The 21,264-nt window shown below is 46.8% G+C and overlaps 1 protein-coding gene across 3 annotated transcripts in view; it reads left to right on the plus strand.

Annotated features, from left to right (window-relative positions):
- Window positions 1-6,338: 6,338 nt before the first annotated feature.
- DNAAF4 (dynein axonemal assembly factor 4) overlaps window positions 6,339-21,264 on the plus strand; it is a 36,071-nt gene continuing 21,145 nt past the window's right edge. The window contains exons 1-3 of one of the 3 annotated variants that reach the window (XM_066636308.1): window positions 6,368-6,636; window positions 10,814-10,899; window positions 12,123-16,369. In XM_066636308.1, coding sequence (XP_066492405.1) covers window positions 6,585-6,636; window positions 10,814-10,899; window positions 12,123-13,238 — 1,254 coding nt within the window. In that variant the 5' untranslated portion in view covers window positions 6,368-6,584 and the 3' untranslated portion in view covers window positions 13,239-16,369. Of the gene's footprint in view, window positions 6,637-10,813; window positions 10,900-12,122; window positions 16,370-21,264 lie in introns of those variants that run through there. The other 2 variants (XM_066636309.1, XM_066636310.1) reach the window with 2 other exon arrangements.

A 21,264-nucleotide genomic window follows, 5' to 3' on the forward strand; every position in this document is an offset into this window, starting at 1 on the left:
ATCAAACTGTCCACCTAGGAAGCCACACCGATTGACAATCAAGTTCACATGCTGTTGCATAAATGGAGTAGACAACAGGTGGAAATCATAGGCAAGTAACAAGACACCCCCGATAAAGGAGTGGTTCTGCAGGTGGTGACCACAGACCACTTCGCAGTCCCTATGCTTTCTGGCTGATGTTTGGGTGACCTTTGAATGCTGGCGGTGCTGTCACTCTAGTGGCAGCATGAGGCGGAGTCTGCAACCCACACAAGTGGCTCAGGTAGTGCAGCTCATCCAGGATGGCACACCAATGTGAGCTGTGGCAAGGTTTGCTGTGTCTGTCAGTGTAGTGTCCAGAACATGGAGGTGCTACCAGGACACAGGCCAGTACACCAGGAGACATGGAGGAGGCCGTAGGAGGGCAACAACCCAGCATCAGGACCGCTACCTCCGCCTTCGTGCCAGGAGGAACAGGAAGAGCACTGCCAGAGCCCTGCAAAATGGCCTCCAGCAGGCCACAAATGTGCATGTGTCTGCTCAAACGGTCAGAAACAGACTCCATGAGGGTGGTATGAAGGCCCGACGTCCACAGGTGGGGGTTGTGCTGACAGCCCGACACCGTGCAGGACGTTTGGCATTTGCCAGAGAACACCAAGATTGGCAACCTCGCCACTGGCACCCTGTGCTCTTCACAGATGAAAGCAGGTTCACACTGAGCACACGTGACAGAGTCTGGAGACAGCAGAGAGAACATTCTGCTGCCTGCAACATCCTCCAGCATGACCGGTTTGGCAGTGGGTCAGTAATGGTGTGGGGTGGCATTTCTCTGGGGGGGCCGCACAGCCCTCCATGTGCTCGCCAGAGGTAGCCTGACTGCCATTAGGTACCGAGATGAGTTCCTCAGACCCCTTGTGAGACCATATGCTGGCGCGGTTGGCCCTGGGTTCCTCCTAATGCAGGACAATGCTAGACCTCATGTGGCTGGAGTGTGTCAGCAGTTCCTGCAAGATGAAGGCCGTGATGCTATGGACTAGCCCACCCGTTCCCCAGACCTGAATCCAATCGAGCACATCTGGGACATCATGTCTCGCTCCATCCACCAGTGCCACGTTGCACCACAGACTGTCCAGGAGTTGGCGGATGCTTTAGTCCAGGTCTGGGAGGCAATCCCTCAAGAGACTATCTGCCACCTCATCAGGAGCATGCCCAGGCGTTGTAGGGGGGGGGTCATACAGGCACGTGGAGGCCACACACACTACTGAGCCTCATTTTGACTTGCTTTATGGACATTACATCGAAGTTGGATCAACCTGTAGTGTGTTTTTCCACTTCAATTTTGAGTATGACACCAAACCCAGACCTCCATGGGTTAATAAATATGATTTCCATTGATGATTGTTGTGTGATTTTGTTGTCAGCACATTCAACTATGTCAGGAACAAAGTATTTAATAGGAATATTTCGTTCATTCAGATCTCGGATGTGTTGTTTAAGTGTTCTCTTTATTGTTTTGAGCAGTGTAGCTTTAATAACATTCTAGTTCACATGTTTAAATCAAGTAGTCTGTCCCAAATGCTGACATCTATGCAAAACCCACATTTAAAAGTAATACTGGGAGACACAAACCACTGAATGCACAGTATTTGCTTGCAGTCTTCAGCGAACTGGATGGAAATTCTCCAGAACTTCTTCCATGGTCCTATTTTATGTAAGAAAAAAGTAAATGCTATGTAAAAAGCTGAAAAATCAATGAATAGCCCTGGCTCCCATGCCTACAAATGTCTCAAAAATCATGTCAATATGTTCATGTGCTTAAGTGATAGACTAGGAGCTCTGCACTATTTGTTACTGACAGAGCTCAATCAACATACATGTGCTTTACTAAGAATGACAGGACAGGACACTGCCCCAAGGCAACTACAGTTCAGCTAGACGAAGGGGAAATAACACAGTAGGAGAGTCAGGGATAAGCTGGTGGGAAAAATACGCTGCTGTTTCAGTTGTATGCTACAACAGGGAAGAAGGAGAGGATCTGGCAACACACTGAAGCAATCACTCTTATCACAGCCTCAACTGCTAACATGCGTTGAGTCAACTGGACTCTTTGGCTGGTTAAAAAGCCAAGGGAGCCATTTGCCACTTGGGACATAGAATTCCCCAAGGCAAGAAGCTGGGTGGTATCCCATTGTTCTTGCATCCACCGCCTACCCTCCCTCCTCAACTGCTGTCTATGATCACAGTACTGTTCCTAAACGACAAACACAGCTATGGAGCTTCAACTTTCCAAAGCCCAAACAAGCAATGGGGATCCCTCCACAGTGCTAAGGCTGGGCAGTATCATGTATGAATGTGAAACAGAACTACGGATTCTCCAGCACTCAGGCAGCCCAATCCAATGCTTCCCAGCAACCACTGCATCCAGTGGGGCTGGGAAGCAGTGCCTGGTCTCCTTGGGGTAAGGCAGATATGCTATGCTCCCTTACCCTGTGTAAGTCACAGGCAGTCCCAATGGGTCTCCTTGGATCTATGCCTGCTATTGAGCGGGTGCAGATTCGAGACCTGTGTCTGGTCTCCGGGGCAGGAGGAAGGTTAGGATATGGCAGCAGAGCTGCCACGATCTCCACCCCACTGCCCACCCTCCCCCACGCCCTGACTCACTGTTAGAGCTCCAGGCGGAGTTCGGTTGTCCTCCACCCAGCGCTGGCCCATCATGCCTTATGGCCCATTTGTGACACTGAGAGCCAGTGCAGGCCCAATAGGATTGGGCCCTAAGTCCAGGGGAGCCATCAGCCATGATCCAACATAGAGCTTAAGTTCAGCAATTTCAATGTATCTTTAGCTCTGCAATGGCCATAGCACTGCACTGCTGTTTCCATTGGCTTGAGAAACAAATCACTGAGCAACATAACAGTGTGGGCCAAAGCAGGAAGGGGTCATGAGGGTAAGCAGAAATAGGCAAAGGACAAGCGAGTACTTGGGCAGTCCATCAACACTGGAAAGTCTGCTAAAAACGTTGTGAACTAGCCCAAAGTTCTTAGCATGTTGTGAACTAGCATGCAAAGCTCAGCCCTCTCTCTTTCTCACACCACAGCTCCTTTATTTTACTTAGGCCGCAATCCTAACCAGCTTTCCAGCACTGACATAAGGGTAATGCAACTTCGAAGTAAGAGAACAAACATTGCCTTACCTTGAGGAGGCCTCCGTGACTGCCCCCCAAATGCAGGATGTGCAGCACATGCCCTATTGGCACAGCTATGCCAGTGCTGGAAAGTTGGTTAGGAATGCGCCCTTATATTTGAATACCAATTTCACAGAACAACATCAGCTCCACTAAATAATGGGAATCTTCCTGAGCCAGATCTATTCAGAATATAAGAAGTTAGCTATGTAGTGCCTCCCAAACAAGGTCTCCTTAGGAGAGGCACCTTTTAATCCGAATGCCCTTTCCAGAAAAGCTCACCATGTGCCACATTTAAGATCTTTCTAGCTCTAGGTGAAGAACTTTTGCAGCTGCAAAGTAGCCCATTTTAAACTGCTGATGCCTCCTCTCACTAGTCTTACCAAGCTTTTTCATGCCATGTGATTTTTCTTTTTAATTACCTTCTGTTTTAAATGCTGCACTTTGTAGCAAATGTTTCGGGCCACTCTGGCCTGAACAGGTTTCAAAATTTGAGCAAACATGGTGATGTACAGTTCCCATCAGGCACATAATGGACTAGAGACAGGGCTCTAATTCTTGGCCTACCCAAGTCCCTTTCCAGAAGAGGAATAAAGTACGCAGAATACCAGTGGGCTTCCTAGGGAGGCCTGTTATGCTTTTACAACACAATCCTAGTTATGTCTCGTTCAGAAGTCCAATTGAGCTCAATGGGACTTATTCCAAAGTATGTACATATAGGGCCACAGCCCCAGAGAACTACTAGCATCTTTATAATGCATGTGTATGCACAGTAGGCAGCAGCATCTGTGCACAAAAAGATATCCTGCATTCCCTTATGGCACGTTTGGGCTTTAGAATAGACTTGTGAACGCCAAGACACCAGTTGACAAGCAAGATTTGCTTCTACATGACCAAACAGATCGGATGATGGTGATCACCTTCAATGGTGATCAATACAGATATCTTCTTCACATACAGAAAGAACATCCAAAATCCCTTCTAATTTAAGAGTTCACTGACATCATGGCTCCTGCTGGCTGCACAAGCCCTTCAGCTCCCCTCCCCCTTGACTACAACTCCACAAAGATCAAACTCCAAGCCAGGCAAGAGCATGCAGTCTTCCTGCCTAGTTCACCATTTCCTTAGGCTACCTGGCAGATGAGAAGGGGGAAACCAAGCATCCATAGAACCCTTGTTCTTCCAGGCATGTGCAAGAGGTGGGGACCCTTTTCAGAGCTTTACTGCCTACTGCCCTTGAGCCTGGAAATCCAGGGCGGTGGGAGAAGGACTTCGGCTTCAGGGGTAGGCTGGGCTTGAAGATTGCGTGTTCATTCTGCCTGGTCTCCTGGGGCCCTCAGTGCAGAGGAGCAGGTGCCCATAGAAATCACTCTGCATGTGCTCAGTCACTTATTCTGGGGGCTGAGTCCTGAAAGTGGTTAAAGAAAAGGGGTAGGTAGAAGGGATAGAGCAACAGAGAGTAGTATGCTTTCCCAGACAGAGGCATCTCTGTATATAGGCAGAAGTGCCCTGGTAGTGAAGGAAAAGATTCCTGGGGTTGGGAGGGGTAGGGTTGCAGGGATTAGAGGCATGAGGGAAAGGACAGATAAATAGTGGCATTCCTTGCCACTGTGCCACCTGGGGGCACACACACCTGGGATTGCCACCCCCTCCCACACCTGCTGCCTCCTCCCAAAGGCTTTCTGATGGCCAGAGAAGCAGCACACAACCTTCTCAGCCCTCAGAAGGACTTCTGGAGGCCAAAAATGGTCACTTCCAGTTTTCTTCCACCAGTCTGATGCATCAGATTACCCCTTATTTAAGTCTATTTGGGGGAGGGAGAAACAAACTGCTAACCACCATCAGTAGTGATCCTGGCCCCTGTGCCCCCCTCCCCGAGCTAGGACAGCAATGTGCCAACCCCCCCCCCATGCTGCACTCCACCAAGTGTGTCTGTAGGCTACCACATGCCCACCTGCTCAGATTCTGAGCCCTCACCCCATTTGGAAGGGCTTCCAGGCCCTGGTCCTTTGGGTCACCCCTTTTTGACACAATGTGCTCATCAGGGGGGTGCACTAGAGATCTGAAGACTGGGCCCATGAGAGAGGGGTACAGGGGGGTAATTTATACCCATGCCCAGGGGCTAAATGAGAGACGCCAGAACATAAGAAGGGCCCTGCTGAATCAGCCAAAAGCCCCTCTAGTCCAGTTTTCCTGTATCTCACAGTGGCCCACCAGATGCCTCCGGAGCACACAAGACAACAAAAGACCTGTATCCTGTTGCCACTCCCTTGCAGCTGGCATTCTGAGGAAGCCCACTTCTAAAACCAAGAGGCTGCACATACACATCATGGCTTATAGCCCATGATGGACTTTTCATCCAGAAATTTGTCCAATCCCCTTTTAAAGGCATCTAGGGCAGATGTCATCACCACACATCCTGTGGCAAGGAGTTCCACAGACTAAATACATGCTGGGTAAAGCATGTATTTTCTTTTGTCTGTCCTAACTCTTCCCAGAATATCCCAGAAATATCCTGGGATCCTATATCTGCAATGATTTTCTATATGTAAAAGATTTGACAGAGAGTTGGGAGAGTGTTTGGTTTTCCATATTACCAGATCTAGCTGCAAGGGCAGGTAGACCTCAGCTCTGAAGTGGGAAGCCCAGCAGACCTGAGCTCCCAAGACTTTTTTGGCTGTGGCCCCCTCCCCACCCCTATTCTGCCCATCCTTGTCACCACCCTCCCCTGCTTTGTTTCCCCTCCTCTCTGGGAAGGGGCCCAAAGCAAATTTTGTACCCCAATAAAATTCCTCAGATGCCCTGGCAGGAGGTTTTATTTCCAGTGCTTTCCCCTGATGCTCCCTCGTCCAATCCTAGCCTGTCTACTCAGAAGTCCTGTACGTCCCATTAAAGTCATGGGGCTTACCCCCAGGCAAGTGTGGATAGGATTGCAGCCTCAGAGCCCAATCCTATGCATGTCTACTCAGAAGTAAGCCCCATTATATTCAGTGGAGCTTACTCCCAGGTAAGTAGACAGCAGCCTGAGAGCGCAACCCTAAGCAGGTCTACTCAGAAGTAAGGCCCACTGTAGTCAAGGGGGCTTACTCCCAGGTAAGTGTGGACAGGACTGCAGCCTTAGCGGGAACCCTCCCCCGCCTGGGCCGCGCTTCCCCGAGGGCGGCGGCGCCCCGGCTCCTCAGGGCCGAGGTGGAGCTTCTCGCCCGCTGCTGCCGCGGAGGCGCCTCCCCAAGGCCGGCGGGGGAAGGGGCCTGGCCTCCGCCGCCAGCTCCCGCCGGGCGCCTCCCCGCCCACCGCCGCCGCCAGCAGCAGCAACTGCGGGAGGACGGCGGCCGCTGGGCCGAAGGAGCGCTGGCCGCGGCCTCGGCCCCTCCCGCTCTCGGAGCTGTTGCCCGGCGGGGCCTGGAGCGATGCTGCGCCGGTGATGTCCGCGGAACACGAGAAGGACCCCGCCGCGGCGCTGAAGAGGCCCCGAGGTAGGCAGGCCCGGCTTGGCCGCGACCCCGCGCAGCGCCCTGGCCCGGCCTGACCTGGCGCGGTGGCCGGCCGAGCCCGCTGCCCGAGTCTCGCCGGAGCAGAGCCTGCTGTTGCCTCGGCGCGAGCGCGTCCCCTCTGCCCGCTCAGGGCCCGGCGGAAGAGCAGCCCCGCTGGACCAGGCAAAGGCCCGCCGGGTCCAGCTTCCTGTGTCTCACAGCGGCCCACCCAATGCCCCAGGGAGCACACCAAATAACAAGAGACCTCTTCCTGGTGCCCTTCCTTGCACTGCCATTCTGACATAGCCCATTTCTAAAATCAGGAGGTTGCACATGCACACCATGGCTTGTAACCCGTAAGGGAATTTTCCTCCAGAAACTTGCCCAATCCCCTTTTGAAGGCGTCCAGGCCAGTCGCCATCACCACATCCTGTGGCAAGGAGTTCCACAGGCCAACCACACGCTGAGTAAAGAAATATTTTCTTTTATCTGTCCTAACCCTCCCAATACTCCATTTTAGTGGATGTCCCCTGGTTCTGGTGTTATGTGAGAGTGTGAAGAGCATCTCTCTATCCACTCTGCCCATCCTCTGCATAATTTTGTATGTCTCAATCATGTCCCCCCTCAGGTGTCTCTTTTCTAGACTGAAGAGGCCCAAATGCTATAGCCTTTCCTCATAAGGAAGGTGCCCCAACCCAGCAATAATTTTAGTCGCTCTCTTTTGCACCTCTTCCATTTCCACTATATCCTTTTTGAGATGCAGTGACCAGAACTGGACACAATTCCAGGCTTGTCTACTAGGAAGTAAGCCCCATTATAGTCAGTGGGGCTTACTCCCAGGAAAGTGTGGATAGGAGGGCAGCATTGCAGCCCAAGCCTAGGCATGTCTACTCAGAAGTAAGTCCATTATAGTCAAAGGGACTTACTCTCAGGAAAGTGTGGATAGGATTGCAGCCTCACAGCCCATCCTATGCATGCCTACTCAGCAGTAAATCCCATAATAGTGAATGGGGCTTGTGAGCCCAAGCCTGCACATGTCTACTCAGAAGTATGCCCCATTATAGCCAATGAGGCTTACTTCCAGGTAAGTGTGGATAGGATTGCAGCCTCAGGTCCCAACAAGACATGGAGGGAGCAAGAGAGACATTGGCATTGGAGCAAAAAGACACCAGCTCCCCCCCTTCGATGTCTGGTTGTCTTTTCTGCAAGGAATTCGCTCTGCACATGTCTTGGAGCACTCTGCCTCACTTTCCCTGCTTGAACCTGTAGCTCTGCCTCTATTCCGACCCATCAGGGCAGACCTTGGAGGCAACAGCCAGGGTCTCCCTTGCCACATCTTTCCTTTTTCACCTGGTCTCTCTCCACAGGATGGCTTTCCCATGCCCACAGTGGAAGGTGGCCATGCCTGGAGTGACCAATGATGCTCCCCTGGAAACACTCAGTGCAGTGGCCACTCAGAATTAGGAAGCCCTGACATAGCAGCTTGCTCATTATTGCTACCCCACAATAATGAATAGTGGCAGCATGTAGATTCCCCCCAACCCATTTCTTCTCAACCCACAGGTGTACACATTTTATCCCTGTTAATAATAATAATAAAACTTTATTTTTATCCCGCCCTTCTCCCTAACGGGACCCAGGGCGGCTAACAACATATTAAAAAAACAGATCTTAAAAACATTAATACATAGCAGATAAAAAACATTTAAAAACACATTACAGAGGCCATAAAAACAGTAGTCAGATTAAGAGACAGAATAAAAGAGCAAGTCACTGAGGAATCAAGCCTGTAAAAAAAATAAAAGATGTATAAAAAATGTTAAGAAGGCCAGAAATCAGAAGGCTTGTTTAAACAACAGTGTTTTCAGGCCTCGCCGAAAACTCTCAAGAGAGGGAGCCATTCTCAAATCAAGGGGAAGGGAGTTCCATAATGTTGGTGCCACTACGGAGAAGGCCCTATTTCTTGCAGCCGCCCCCCCCCCCGGACCTCCTTGGGTGGTGGCACTTGCAAAAAGGCCTTCTCTGATGACCTGAGAGGGCGAGCCGGATTGTACGGGAGTAGGCGGTATCTAAGATATCCTGGCCCAGAGCAGTATAGGGCTTTAAAGGTCAAAACCAGCATCGTGTATATGCATCGTTGTGTATATGCTGGGCAGAAATGGCTTAACATGCTGAAGAAAGTTGCCACAAACAAACCTTTGTCAGGCCACATTCTTACAGTCCAGCACCAGCATTGGTTTCCATCCTTCCAACTAGTTCCTGTCCAAAGTGTCCTGTGTGTTGAGCTGCTGCCAGAATGAAATCTCAAAGGACAAGAGAAGCTACCTGTGTAGCAACAAGGAGTATCTCTTGTGCAGATGGCAATATAATGGGAAAGGGCAACCCTTTCAAGACAGGATGGCTGCTTAATGGCCATGCTGTAAGCTTAGTATGAGTGTGTGTGTGTGTGTGTGTGTGAGAGAGAGAGAGAGAGAGAGAATTTGCAGGTTTGGGATTGTACACTGTACCAACTTTCCTGTTTGTTATCTGCTGTAGATCCTTATGCACTTTAGAAGATTTGGAGCATGTCTGAGAGAGCATAGGGCATGGATCACACCTGTGGAACATCTTCGTTCCCTCACCTCCCCCCCAATTTACCCTGGAACACATACACACTCAGTCTTCAGCCACACTCTGCATTTCAAGGCAGATCAGTAGTGGTGGGTCAACCATTCCTGATCTTCTCAAGAATCCCATTAAACCTCATTGAAGAATCCTGTTAAACCTCCAAGGAATCCTCCCCCCTCCCAAGTTCCCAAAACACAGTTTGGAAAAAAGTTCTAGCTTTCTACTATTGTTATTTAAATTTAACTCAGGTCACTCTCTGGGGAAGACTGACCATCCCTATGTTGAGATAGGGACCCTTAAAAGACTTGGGTACTTCACCTTTGAGAGATGGAGAAGAAGAGTCTGAAGGTCACATGAGCAAAGTTCTGTGGCATGATATAAAGGGCAGATTGGTATTCATGACTCAGTGACTGTAAGGAAGTATTAGTTTAGCTGCAGGGCTTTTCAGAGCTGCTATAATTACTACTGGTAATTCTCTAGGGGTCCAATCCTATCCAACTTTCCAGCACTGCTGCAGCCTAAATGCAGCCCTGGGGTAAGGGAACAATGTTCCCATGCCTTTGAGGAGGCCTCTGTGACTGCCTTTCCAACACAGGAAGCAGTGCATACCCCATTGGCACAGCAGCACCAGCACTGGAAAATTGGATCGGATTGGGCCCTAGGTGCCCTAGAAAATGTCCTTCTTGAGCAGTAAGATAGGACTGCAGAGTTTTCAGGTTCCAGAGGAGGAAAAGTAGAGAGAAAGCTGGTGGTCCTCTGCTTACTTTTGAAGTGACAAACCCCCAAATCTGCTTCCAGAGCAAGGAAGTTATAGAACTTTTCACAGAGGAAACAAAATAATTTTTGGCAGAACAAAGGAATTTGGGGAGCTTCTTTCCTGAGCTTCTTAACCTTGATTGAGTTTTCCAGCTGGAAACAAAAAGAGTTTGATGGCTCATCCAGGGAAGTTCCTGCTGAACAATACCTTTGGCAGGGTGTTACCTCAGGCTCAGGTTGAGAATTTCTTGGCCCAGTTGTTGTTGGCATCCTTCAGTCTTGAAAGACTATGGTGTCATGCTCCGAATGGTGGCTCTGGAACAGAGTGTCCTCTCCAGAGCAGAGTCTGAAAAGAACTACCCAGATGGGCAATTGTAAGTTAATTTAACATTCTGGCAGGACTTGTTCTTGCTAGCTTCCTTTTGTCAGATCTCAAGCACCCAGATTTAATCAATCACAGAGGGGCCTTTCCTTGGGAGCCAGCAAAATCTCACCCCTTTTCAAGATAAGGGAGGTTTGCCACTCTGAAACCAAGATGAAGTCTTCACAGGTTTGGGAAAGGGTGTATGTAAAGCCCACAACTGTTCTCCACACTCCATTTCCCTTTCCTTTTTGAATCCAAGGAGCAGGAGGTGAGCAGTGAAGGTGAGCGCCCTTCCACTCAATCTTATAGATGGGCTGGTCCTGCTCTGGGTTGCATGCTGAGTAAGAGCATATAATACATACTGTGTGGACACTGAAACATCAGAATGCTGGCCTGCAAGGTTAGCTCTTTTCTTGAGATGAATGCAGAGCTATATACTTTGCCATCTTGTAGGTGGTGATGGTGGATTGGATGGGTTAGGAGGTCCAGGTGTGCAGCTTGCAAGCCCTGATAAGAAGAAGCGCAAGTCAAATGCTCAGGTAAGCTGCTTTGTGTTTGTTTATTTTGGTGTAAAATCCAACCTGGGGTGGTCTTTTCTCATATAGTCTCCCAGCCCAATCCTATCCACACTTTCCTGGGAATAAGCCCTATTGACTCTAATAGGACTTACTTCTGAGTAGGCATGCATAGGATTGGGTTGCCAGTCTTCACCCATGTCTCTCAAGAGCTCCCTGGGTTCAGTCCTGTACTGGGAATGTCATCTGAAAGCATCCTACTGGTGGATGGGTATTGCTTCTTCCTCAGCCCCTTATTGGCAGAAATTGGGACGTATCTCTCCCTCATTTAGGAATGTTTGCGGTAATATTTGAGGTGTTGCTTGCTGTCAGGAGGCTGCAGCTTGAAAGGAGGAGACCATTGGTGGCAGTCATAATGAGTCAACATAATGGCTGTCCTGATGTGTCTTGAGTGTGATGAGGCCTGACCAGAAAGTTTGTGAGGGCAATGGTGACAGGAGTGGGCCTTCTGTGAATAATGAAAAGGCTGGCAGAGGCACTTTGATGTTTGTGCTATGAATTTAAGGGCCTGATCCTATCCTCAATCGTCCCCTAGCATGCACCAGCATTGTTTGGGGACCATGACATGGCGGAGAGGTAAAAGAAGAATTTTTACCTACCTCTCCATGCCATGGTCTGCAATGGGCCTACTCAGATCTGCACCAGCCCTTTGGCAGGCATTGGTCCGAGTGGGTCCAAGGGGGCGCATTGAGGCTGGAAAGGGGGTATTGGATATTAGCGGAGCTGCTGCCACCCATATCTGCTCCTGGCCAGCCCTGCTCCCATCCCAGATCCCATCCCAACTCTTGGAATGCCCCCCTCATACTTAATTGGCTCCAGTGGAGACCAGGTGCTCTAATGATTGGCATCCAGGGCTGGCAGCCATTTGTGCTGGTGGCCCTGGCTTGTGCCCTGTTGCTGCAATGCCAGCAACCTGGACCTTCTGCTGTTGAAACGTAAGCTCTGTCAGTGGAAGGTCCTGATAGGACAAGGCAAAAACTAGCAAAGGACTCCTAAGGGGATTCTGAGGTGGCAAGATCCACCTTTACACTAGATGCCCTTGTTAAATAAGCCCAGGGGCCTATGCTGCTTCTTTGGGGACTTTGAATTAAAAAGTTCACCTACTGAGAGCTGAAATGTCAGGGATTTATCTTTAAACTCTTCTGATGGATTTGACATCATGCTAATGTCACCTTTGTCACTTTTAGGGGTCGTCCTTCCCTCCCCCTTCTGAATATGCTCCACCACTGAATCCAAGCTCCGATCACCTCGTGGCCGCAAATCCATTTGATGATAACTATAACACAATTTCTTACAAGCCACTGCCATCAGGAAACCCGTATTTTGCCAATCCCAGTTACCCTGGCTTTGGAGGCTACAACACTTTCAGAATGCCACCTCACATGCTTCCCAGAATGGCCTCGCAATATGGAGTCAGTTATTCACTCAGAAACCAACCACACCCATTTCCACAGAACCCAGTGGGAATGGTCTTCAACCGGCCTCCAGCAATGAACTTTGGGCCACATGAAAATGCAGGTTTCGGAAACCAACCATCCTATAATCCGAATGCGAATCAAAATATCAGTTTGCCCAGCCAACACTTTAGACCAAATCCTGGTGAGAACTTTGGTCACATTCCTTCGCAGAATACAACCCAAATGTCACACCATGACCTACCGCTGCATTTTGTACCTGGCAACAATCCAAGTTTTAACAATTCCCAGATGGAATCAAACCATTCTTATGCTCCTCTGCCTAACAGTTACAACCAGCCCAAGCCTTCCCAAAAGCAAGGTGCAAATAAGCCCACCAACCCCCCACCACAGCATCTCCAACATGGCACAGAGGACATTGTGAGCTCAGGAAATGCAGACGGAAAAACTGTGACTCGAAAGATCCCAGCAAACCAGGAGAGCAGCAACCCTCCTAAGAATGTTGAGAACCTGAACAGCAGCCATGCAAATGGGACTCAGAACAAGCCCCGTCTGCCCCGAGGTACTGTAGAAGGAGGTGGGCCTGAGAAGACCAGCAAAATACCTCTGCATGCCAGTCAACATGGCCACCCATCCTCCGAACCGGTCTATCCTTGTGGGATTTGTACCCATGAGGTGAATGACGACCAGGATGCCATCTTGTGTGAAGCTTCTTGTCAAAAATGGTTTCATCGGATCTGCACAGGTATGACTGAGTCAGCATATGGCTTGCTCACTGCAGAAGCGTCAGCAGTGTGGGGCTGTGACACTTGTATGGCTGACAAGGATGTTCAGCTGATGCGCACCAGGGACACAGTAGGACCACCTGTACTGAACACTGATGTGTGAGACTCTCATCCTGATCTCTCCAGGACTTTCAAATTCTTATCGCCAATTGATTATGGCAGTCATTCATAAAGTGTGTTTTCAGTTGAGGACTGTTTCACTTCCTTTTCACTAATTTGTCTCTGTGCTCTTTGTTTTCTGCCAGAGTGCATTAAGTTTTCATCTGAAGAACACCTAGTCTAGGAAATGCTTGACTGATAATTGATTGCAGATCTAGTGTTTACACACATGGAAAGTGCTACCACATATGTAACAATAATACCTTCATAGATACAAGCTGTCCGTGGTCCTTTTGCTCGACGGTGGGTATGTACTGGAACCGGGAATTGTCTCTATTCTATAAATACCTGCCACTGTCTTAATTCAGTCCTCTGGGGTTAATTCAGTCTTCTGTTATTTCAATCCTCTGGGGTGTTTTTCTTATCAAGGTGGAGAATAAGACACAGGGAGAAAAATCAAGCAATACTTATTTTAAGATGATCACCAGGAATGTCCATTTTTACACTAGCAGCTGAAACAATCAAGTGATATTAACCATGTTGAGTGATTAGATTTAGTTCAAAACTTAGTAGTTTTACAGTGTCTGTTTCAGAACACACTAGTGGGCTGTGAAGGGTTATCATAATAAACCACTTTTTTTTTAGTAAATTCTGCTGACTTGCTTGTTGGGCTTTTCTAAAATTATCTTTAGTGTCTTGTTTCCAAACACTCAGTTTGTGGCCAAATGACCAGGCTAAGTGCCTGAAACATCTGTCTTAAGCATTAAAAAAAAAAAAAAAACTTATGTTTTACTGACTTTTTCCCTCCCCTTTCATCCATTACCCCTCATGCCATACATGACCAAATCCTCTCCATTGTGTTACAAAGCCATATGTTTAGGTGTTGTACCTGTGTCAGGAGTCCTGACCATCATCATGGTTAGATTAGAGGGGTCTGAGCACTTAGATTGCACTTCTGAATAACAAATGCAACCCAGAGCATGTTCAGGACACGTAGGTTAGTGGCTTAAATCCTATTGCCTTCATTTTCTGCTTAAGTATTTCTTGCTTGCATTATCTGTGATGAGGTTGAAGATTCCAGTCCTGAATGGACTCACTCTAGTGCCAATTCCTCCAAGATATGTGTGGGTCATCACGTGTTCTTCCACTGACTTGTTCATGTCAGTTTTGTCTCAGCTGTGTTGATTGCGACTACGGTTGTAACAGTGAGCTGGCTCTGAAGACTTATGAATCCCCTGGGATTATTTTTTCTTCCCCATTGTATTCGTTTCCCACAACACAGCTGCCTTTTGGAATATGGTGCAGTCAGTCATATGCAAAACTCAGAAGCAGAGACAAGAGGAATAGGAAAAACAGCTAGGGGTTGCCAGCTCTATCAACTGAAGCCTGTCAGGATGACACTTTAGGCTTGATTTCTTTGTTGGTGACTTCGTTTTTACTTTCAGGGAAATTGCACATGCGTTCAGCAGACTGGCCTAATTGGTGAGAATCACAAAAAGATGAAAATCATAAAGTCCTTTGGGCTGCACAATCCTATTTTCACTTACCAAGGAGTAAGTTCTACTAAACATAATGGGGCTTACATCTGAGTAGACATGCATAGGATTGTGCTGTGGACTGTTACATAGTCCTGCACACTTGGGGGTAGGCAAATGTGCCTTGGCTGTTATAGAAGACCAGGAAAAGGGCAATGAATGCAAGGCCACCAGAATGGTCCCAATCCAGTGAGCATGGAGCTGAACAAATGTTTCAGAAGGTGCCCCCCCCCCATAGTATAAAGGATTTAAAACAGAGGCTTGAGGAGCTGGTAAGGTGACCCTTTTTGTTTAACGTCTTGTAAAGCTAGGTGGGTCCTGGCAGAAAGTGTAAAAAATGGGTCCTGGTGCTAAAACATTTGGGAACCACTATGTTAGAGGAATGAGAAACAGTTGATTGTTGAGCTGCTGTGCAGACTGACAGGATTTTAGCATTCTTTTCCCATTTTGATCCTCACTAATTTTAAGAATTAAAATCCTGCCTCATTTTTGCCTCACTCTTTTTCTTATTAAACTGACCAAGGTACTCATTATGGAGGACAACTCCCACATAGGAGCTCTATGGGGCAAAAAGGGTCTGCACATGATAAACAAGTACAATTGGACATGCTAAATTAGCATGCTGCAGTTGCATCTTGTCCTATGTCTTTTATTTCTGTATTTTGTTATTCTGCTTACAGCACAATCCTATCTTGCGCTGGAACAGGCAGGCCAGGAGGCCTGAATTGTATCCTGCACAAGACTGGGGCCAGAAGTGGCTCAGCCAGAAGTAAGGGGAAATTCTTCCCCTTACCCCCAGGTAAGCCACCACGACACCAATGGGTCTCCTCAGACTTGCGCCACCTCAGGAGGTGGCATAAGTCCAAGGAGAATGGAGCGGCTTCAAGCTGCTGTATGCTGCTCAGGGAACGGGGTTGGTATCCAGTATAACAGCTGGGGCCCCTCCTCCCGCTCCCTGCCCGCCCACCTCCAGGACCGCCCTCTGCCTGCCCTCTCTCCCTAATGTCTCCCTTCCATCTCCTCCCCACCCTCCCTAGACCACTGTGTTGGCCAAACTTGGCTGACGCAACCCTCCCTCCCCAAGTTGGCCAGAGGGTGGATATAGCCTCCGCGGGCCGGTATGTTTCCCTGCGCCGGCCCAGCCAACTCCCAAGGAGGTGCAAACATGCTTTATAGCATGTTTGCAACTCTACTGGGCCGGTGTAAGGGACTTGTGCTGCCCTAACCCAAGGTTAGGATTGCACCCTCAGTTGCCCTTCTAGATGTATATGAATATCTTTGCCATATCATCCACAGAAAGAAGGCTCTCATAGAAAATACTCTGTAAGCTGTTTTCTAACGTATACCCCACTTCTTTCTGGATTAACCTTATGAACATGGAAACTGATGGGATGCCAATGTATCAGATCCCACACTCCTCCCCTAAGGCCTTTCTCCCAACCAACACTGCAACCATGGGCTGGTTATTCTGGGGGAAAGACCTTGTTGGATTGTTTTTGAGTTGGCAGTTGCCTGCCCAAACTTAAGCAATGAGATTTTGAGGCAAAGCACAAAAGGTTTATCCCAGAGTAAGGAAGTATATAAATGAGCAATAGGAAATCCTCTGAAAGTTTGAATAATTGCGTTCCCTCTTTTGGGGGGGGGGTGGGCAGGCGGGGGAAAGGAACCAGAGATAGCTGTCCCTTTATGGATTCTCTCCTAAACTTTCTCCCTTTTGTAAGCAAAAAATTAAAAATGCATTGATTGTATGTATCAATGAGATGTAGGAAGGGTTTGCTTTTTTCTGTTAAGCTCTCAGCTTGCTCTCACTTTATGCTCAGAAGCAATAAATTTGCAGTTATAAGCTACCACACCCTGGAGTGTGCCAGCAAAATAATCAGATATGAGAACCTGATGGTGGTACAAACATGTGGTTACTTTGCTGGTACACTCCAGGTGTGGTAGCCTATAACTGAGAGTTTATTCCTTCTGAGCATACATAAAGTGAGAAAAAGCCAAGAGTTTATCAGGAGGGAAGCAAACTCAGTGGGAAATCTCAGTGGTGATGGTGCTTTTTCCCTCAAGAGCATCCTGTGGGAAATCCTGATAGAGGAGCACCTGGCTCTCTTGCGCATGCCTTTACTTTAACTCTTGTGCGACAAAGACCATTAAGATGGCATACCTGAGCATGGTGCTTATCTTACAAAACATGAATGTGTGACCCTTTGGGAAGGTTGTTTTTCCTCTTGAAATAATGTGGGAAGTGGCCTATCACTTGGAGAATGTTCAGAGAATACTTGGGAGCTGGAGGAGCTCTTGCTTGCATGATGGTTCAGTGGCTGTAGCCACAGTTTGGTCCTTTAGAATTGTAGGACCTCAAGCATGGAAAAGTTTCACAGGAACCACAGCTCTCCTTGTGTTCAGTGGACAATGTGCCTTACTATGCGACCTTTGGATTGGTTTCCTCAAGATGGCAAATGCAAATAACAGTTGTGGATTATTCAGCAATAGGATGAGAGCATCCATAACACAAGTACTCCTGAAACAAGTAGCAGCCAGGCCACTAATCTGTGTTTCATCTTCTGTGTCAGCTTGCCAGCTGCTGGAGCAGTTCCAGAGCATTCAGGCTCACCAGGGTAATGTGGTAGAAAGTACGGGTTTTATTTGCTATCCGTGAATACTTCCACACGTACTGAACCATTTTACTATCTAGTTAGCATTTGGAGGAAGGTGAACATGAGAACTTTCACCCAGGATATCTCATTTGTGCAAAACTAAGAATGAAAAATGTGCTGTAATTAAACTGAAGCTCTCTTATGTGCTCCTGCTGCATATTCATTGCTCTTTAGGCAGCTTTGCACACGTGTTCTGAATTGTGCTGCTGTCTTGGTTTTTCCCCCCCTTCTCCTTCCCATGGAGGCAGCATTACCACAACACAGGGTAGATAGCAGTCTCTCTGGGGAAGTGCCCATTAAATGCCTTGAAGGGCAGCAAATAGGTCTGGTGGGATAGAAATCTGCGTTGCTGTAACTGAACCACAGAATCAAGTTTCTGATCCAGAATTTGGTTGCTGTCATAGAATCCTGCAAGTCTGGGCTGTCTCATCTTTGTAAGCATACAAGGTGCTAGTCCTCATGGTTGTGTGGAAAATCCAGGCAATACCTAGCAACTTGTGCAGAATTAATTTCCTCAAGTCAAGATGTGATAAGGTGTACTTCACCTGGAAAAATGCAAAGCTCATAATCATAGGCAACCTGACAAACCTTGGTTTGATCTGGAGTAAGATTCTGCTAATTATTCCAGTTTAGGAGTTGCTTCTATGTGGCTTCCATTGCAGTGAGTTGGTTGCACACTAGCTGTGCCTGGTAGATTGTGCCTTTGGTCCAAGGGAGGAGCTGTTTAGTTGTCAGCAAAATGGGTATAGTATTCACCTACAACTGTAGACATAGAAATGATTTGTGTTGGGGGGTGCTTAGATGGAAGGTAGACTAGACTAGAAATGCCTTATTGAAACATTCATTTTCTGTACAGGAACATTCTGTTTCATTGCTGAATAGGAACAGACCAAAAGGTAACCCGGCTGACCAGTTTAATCTTTGCAATCCTGATCGCAATATACCGTGCACAGACAGGCAGTGGGAACACTACAAACCAGATGTCACCAAAGTAATAATAATAATAACAATAATAATAACAATAATAACAGGCTTGAACCATGGTTCAAGGAAAAGGAAAAGCCACTAAAGAGTAGGGTGTGTATGTGTACGTATGTTGCTGTTCCACTGTGCAGGTGGGCATGAGCTTCCAGAGTTGCAGGCTGAAGCTTACGTTTGGTGTATCCTTCATACACTGACCCTTGCAGCCTCTTGGGTTCTTTGCTTCCATAACTCTGTCAGGAAAGACTGTCTCACAAGTCTGATGCTTCTCTAATACTTAACTTTCTTCTGAGCTAAATCTGTTGATGTCCAAATTGCAGGCGTGCACTCTGGATCTTTCAGCGCAAACACCCTATCTCCCTTTTACGTCATGTAACATACACATAAAGTGCAGATTCACATATGCACATGAATCCTTTGAATATACTGCTTCATGTGGCAGCTGGCATTTGTGAGTGAGCCATTATTGAATAAAAGAGACTACAGACTTGGTGAAAGCCATATTCCTACTTAGATACCCTGTCCCTGTTATTGTTTCAGTCATTCTTCTTTATACCAAATGCGCTCTTTGAAACTAAAACGAGGGCATTTAAAGTAACTAATTTGTCAATGACAAAAGATGTGGACATTTCATCCCAACCCTCCAGTTGCCTGCTTTTTTACCTTTATCTCTAGTGCTTGGCAAGTTGTTGGTTGTCTGGATTCATCTGGTTTGCAGGCATCTTGGTATATGCTATAGGCTCCTGTTGTTTTTCTGTTTGTGTCAGGTGATGGCTTGGCTTATGTGGTTTAATCTCTTCAGGTGCCATGTCCAGCTCCAGAAAAGAGTAATCTATATACTGAAACCACCACACACTCAAGATACTTTTCTGTGGGGAAGCCTCCACAGCTGGCAGTCCAGGTTTCTGGCTCTGACCCAGACATCTGAGAGTTTAGCTGCAGCACCACCTATTGCACTCCTAGAGAGGGAGCTTGGTCTCCCCTTCTACCAATCACCCTTTTGGAGGTGGGATGGCTTCACAAGCACTCCCACATTGGGCTGATGTACAAGTCCAAGTTTACCCATTCAAACAACTGATTAAAAAGCCACTCTTTTGCTTATGTGGTACTTACATGTAGGATTATATCTCAGACTTGCTAATTGTGGGAAATTTTTTTTCTTAAATACATATTTTTGCTTTTAAGATTTTTCCCCCAAAACCAATGGTCTTGACATTTTCCCTTTTATTTCAATTTAATAGTAACACTATTCATGCTTAAAAATACATGTACCTCTCACTTTATATATAAATATTGCTTTGCTTGCTGGTAAAAGTACATGTATAACATTGTCTGTAATTAGTTGGCCATGTGTCTTTTACGTTGTATGTGACTTAATGACTGTTTCATATTAAAACTAGTCTTTCCTTATGTACTGCTTACATATACCTGTTTTGGGATATCAGTTCAGTACTTTTATACAATCTCAAATGTATTCCACATTGGTGACATTTATTTTTGCAACAACTTTTTAAAAGAATTAGCGCATGTATGAAATAACACATGCATTAGTCCTGTGGTGTGCGGCAAAGTTAATGTATGTAATTCAAATTGGAAACGAGCTTCCAGACTTTGTCCATTATTAATCCCTTAGTAAGAAATGGAAATTACTATGTAATACAAATGATTTCATATCATGGTGTGTGTTAAGCTACTCTATGAAGTATAGGAAACATGTTTATGTCTATGGATAGCTAGTTGAGCTGATGTTACAAACTGAGTTATAGTAGATGGTAGCAAATGAATAAACCAGTATGATGTCTCTTGGCATACACAGAATTTTTGTCCCGTGTAAGTAATTCGTTAAATGTTTCAATATGTGATGCTGAACAATGGGTACTCATTTGATTGTATTTACCAAATGACAATCTAGCTTGTGTTCATTTATTTAAAGATGTAAATCGTTTGAATACTTCAGGATGTTCATTTTAAAAGAAAAAGAAAAAACAACTTTGAGGGCACAAGAACTGGATTTTGGTTACTTGTCATAATGATCACTATTTCAGTTCGGTTTAACAATCAAAGCCCGAGAGAATTAAGTGCTTGCAAAGTGGATAAAATAAAGATCTTGTCAATTTACATGGTAATAAAAGGAGAATCTGATGTGTTCTGTTTAAGGAAGGGGTGCATCAGTGTTGAACAATTACATGGAAGAAGGAACCATTCAAAGTAAACGTCTCCTTATTTCTTTTGGTCATTTTGGGGGATTGAGAAGGGAAGCATTTATTATGCACACCTTTGCAAGCTGTTGGCTTTAATATTAACCTGGCACCAGTAGTCACTCAAAGAGGGTAACAGCCCAATCCTAAGCATATCTGCTCAGTATTAAGTTCTATTGAGATCAATGAAACCTCCTTCCAGGTAAGCATGTATAGGATTGCAGCCTAAAAAAATTGATTTGCTTTAACTATGAAACCCTGGAAGCTAGAGTGCAAATTAGCGAAATTTTAAGTGGTCAGAGATTGGAACCTTGATGCTTTGCAGAGCTCCTGGTGTCACTTTCATAGCTAGTGGAGGCTCCAGTCCTGTGCACACTTCCTTGGGAGTAAGGCCCATTGAACATAGTGGGACTTTTATCTAGGTAAACATGCATAGGAAACAGGTAACAAATTGGCTTTTCTACCACACACACTACCAAGTACCTACAGAAGAGAGCATTTTTCTCCAAGTAATCAAGCAGTGCCATCTGAGGGCTGCTGAACCTGCCTGTCCTCCCACGTGACGGCAAAGATAAATATCTTGGATGCCCTTTTGGTTTCCCTGGATTGCAACTACTGGGTGAGCAGTGCTGAAATGTACCAGTGGAGGAGAAAAATGCTGT

This window comes from Tiliqua scincoides, chromosome 8, assembly GCF_035046505.1.
Source record: "Tiliqua scincoides isolate rTilSci1 chromosome 8, rTilSci1.hap2, whole genome shotgun sequence".
Lineage (NCBI taxonomy): Eukaryota > Metazoa > Chordata > Lepidosauria > Squamata > Scincidae > Tiliqua > Tiliqua scincoides.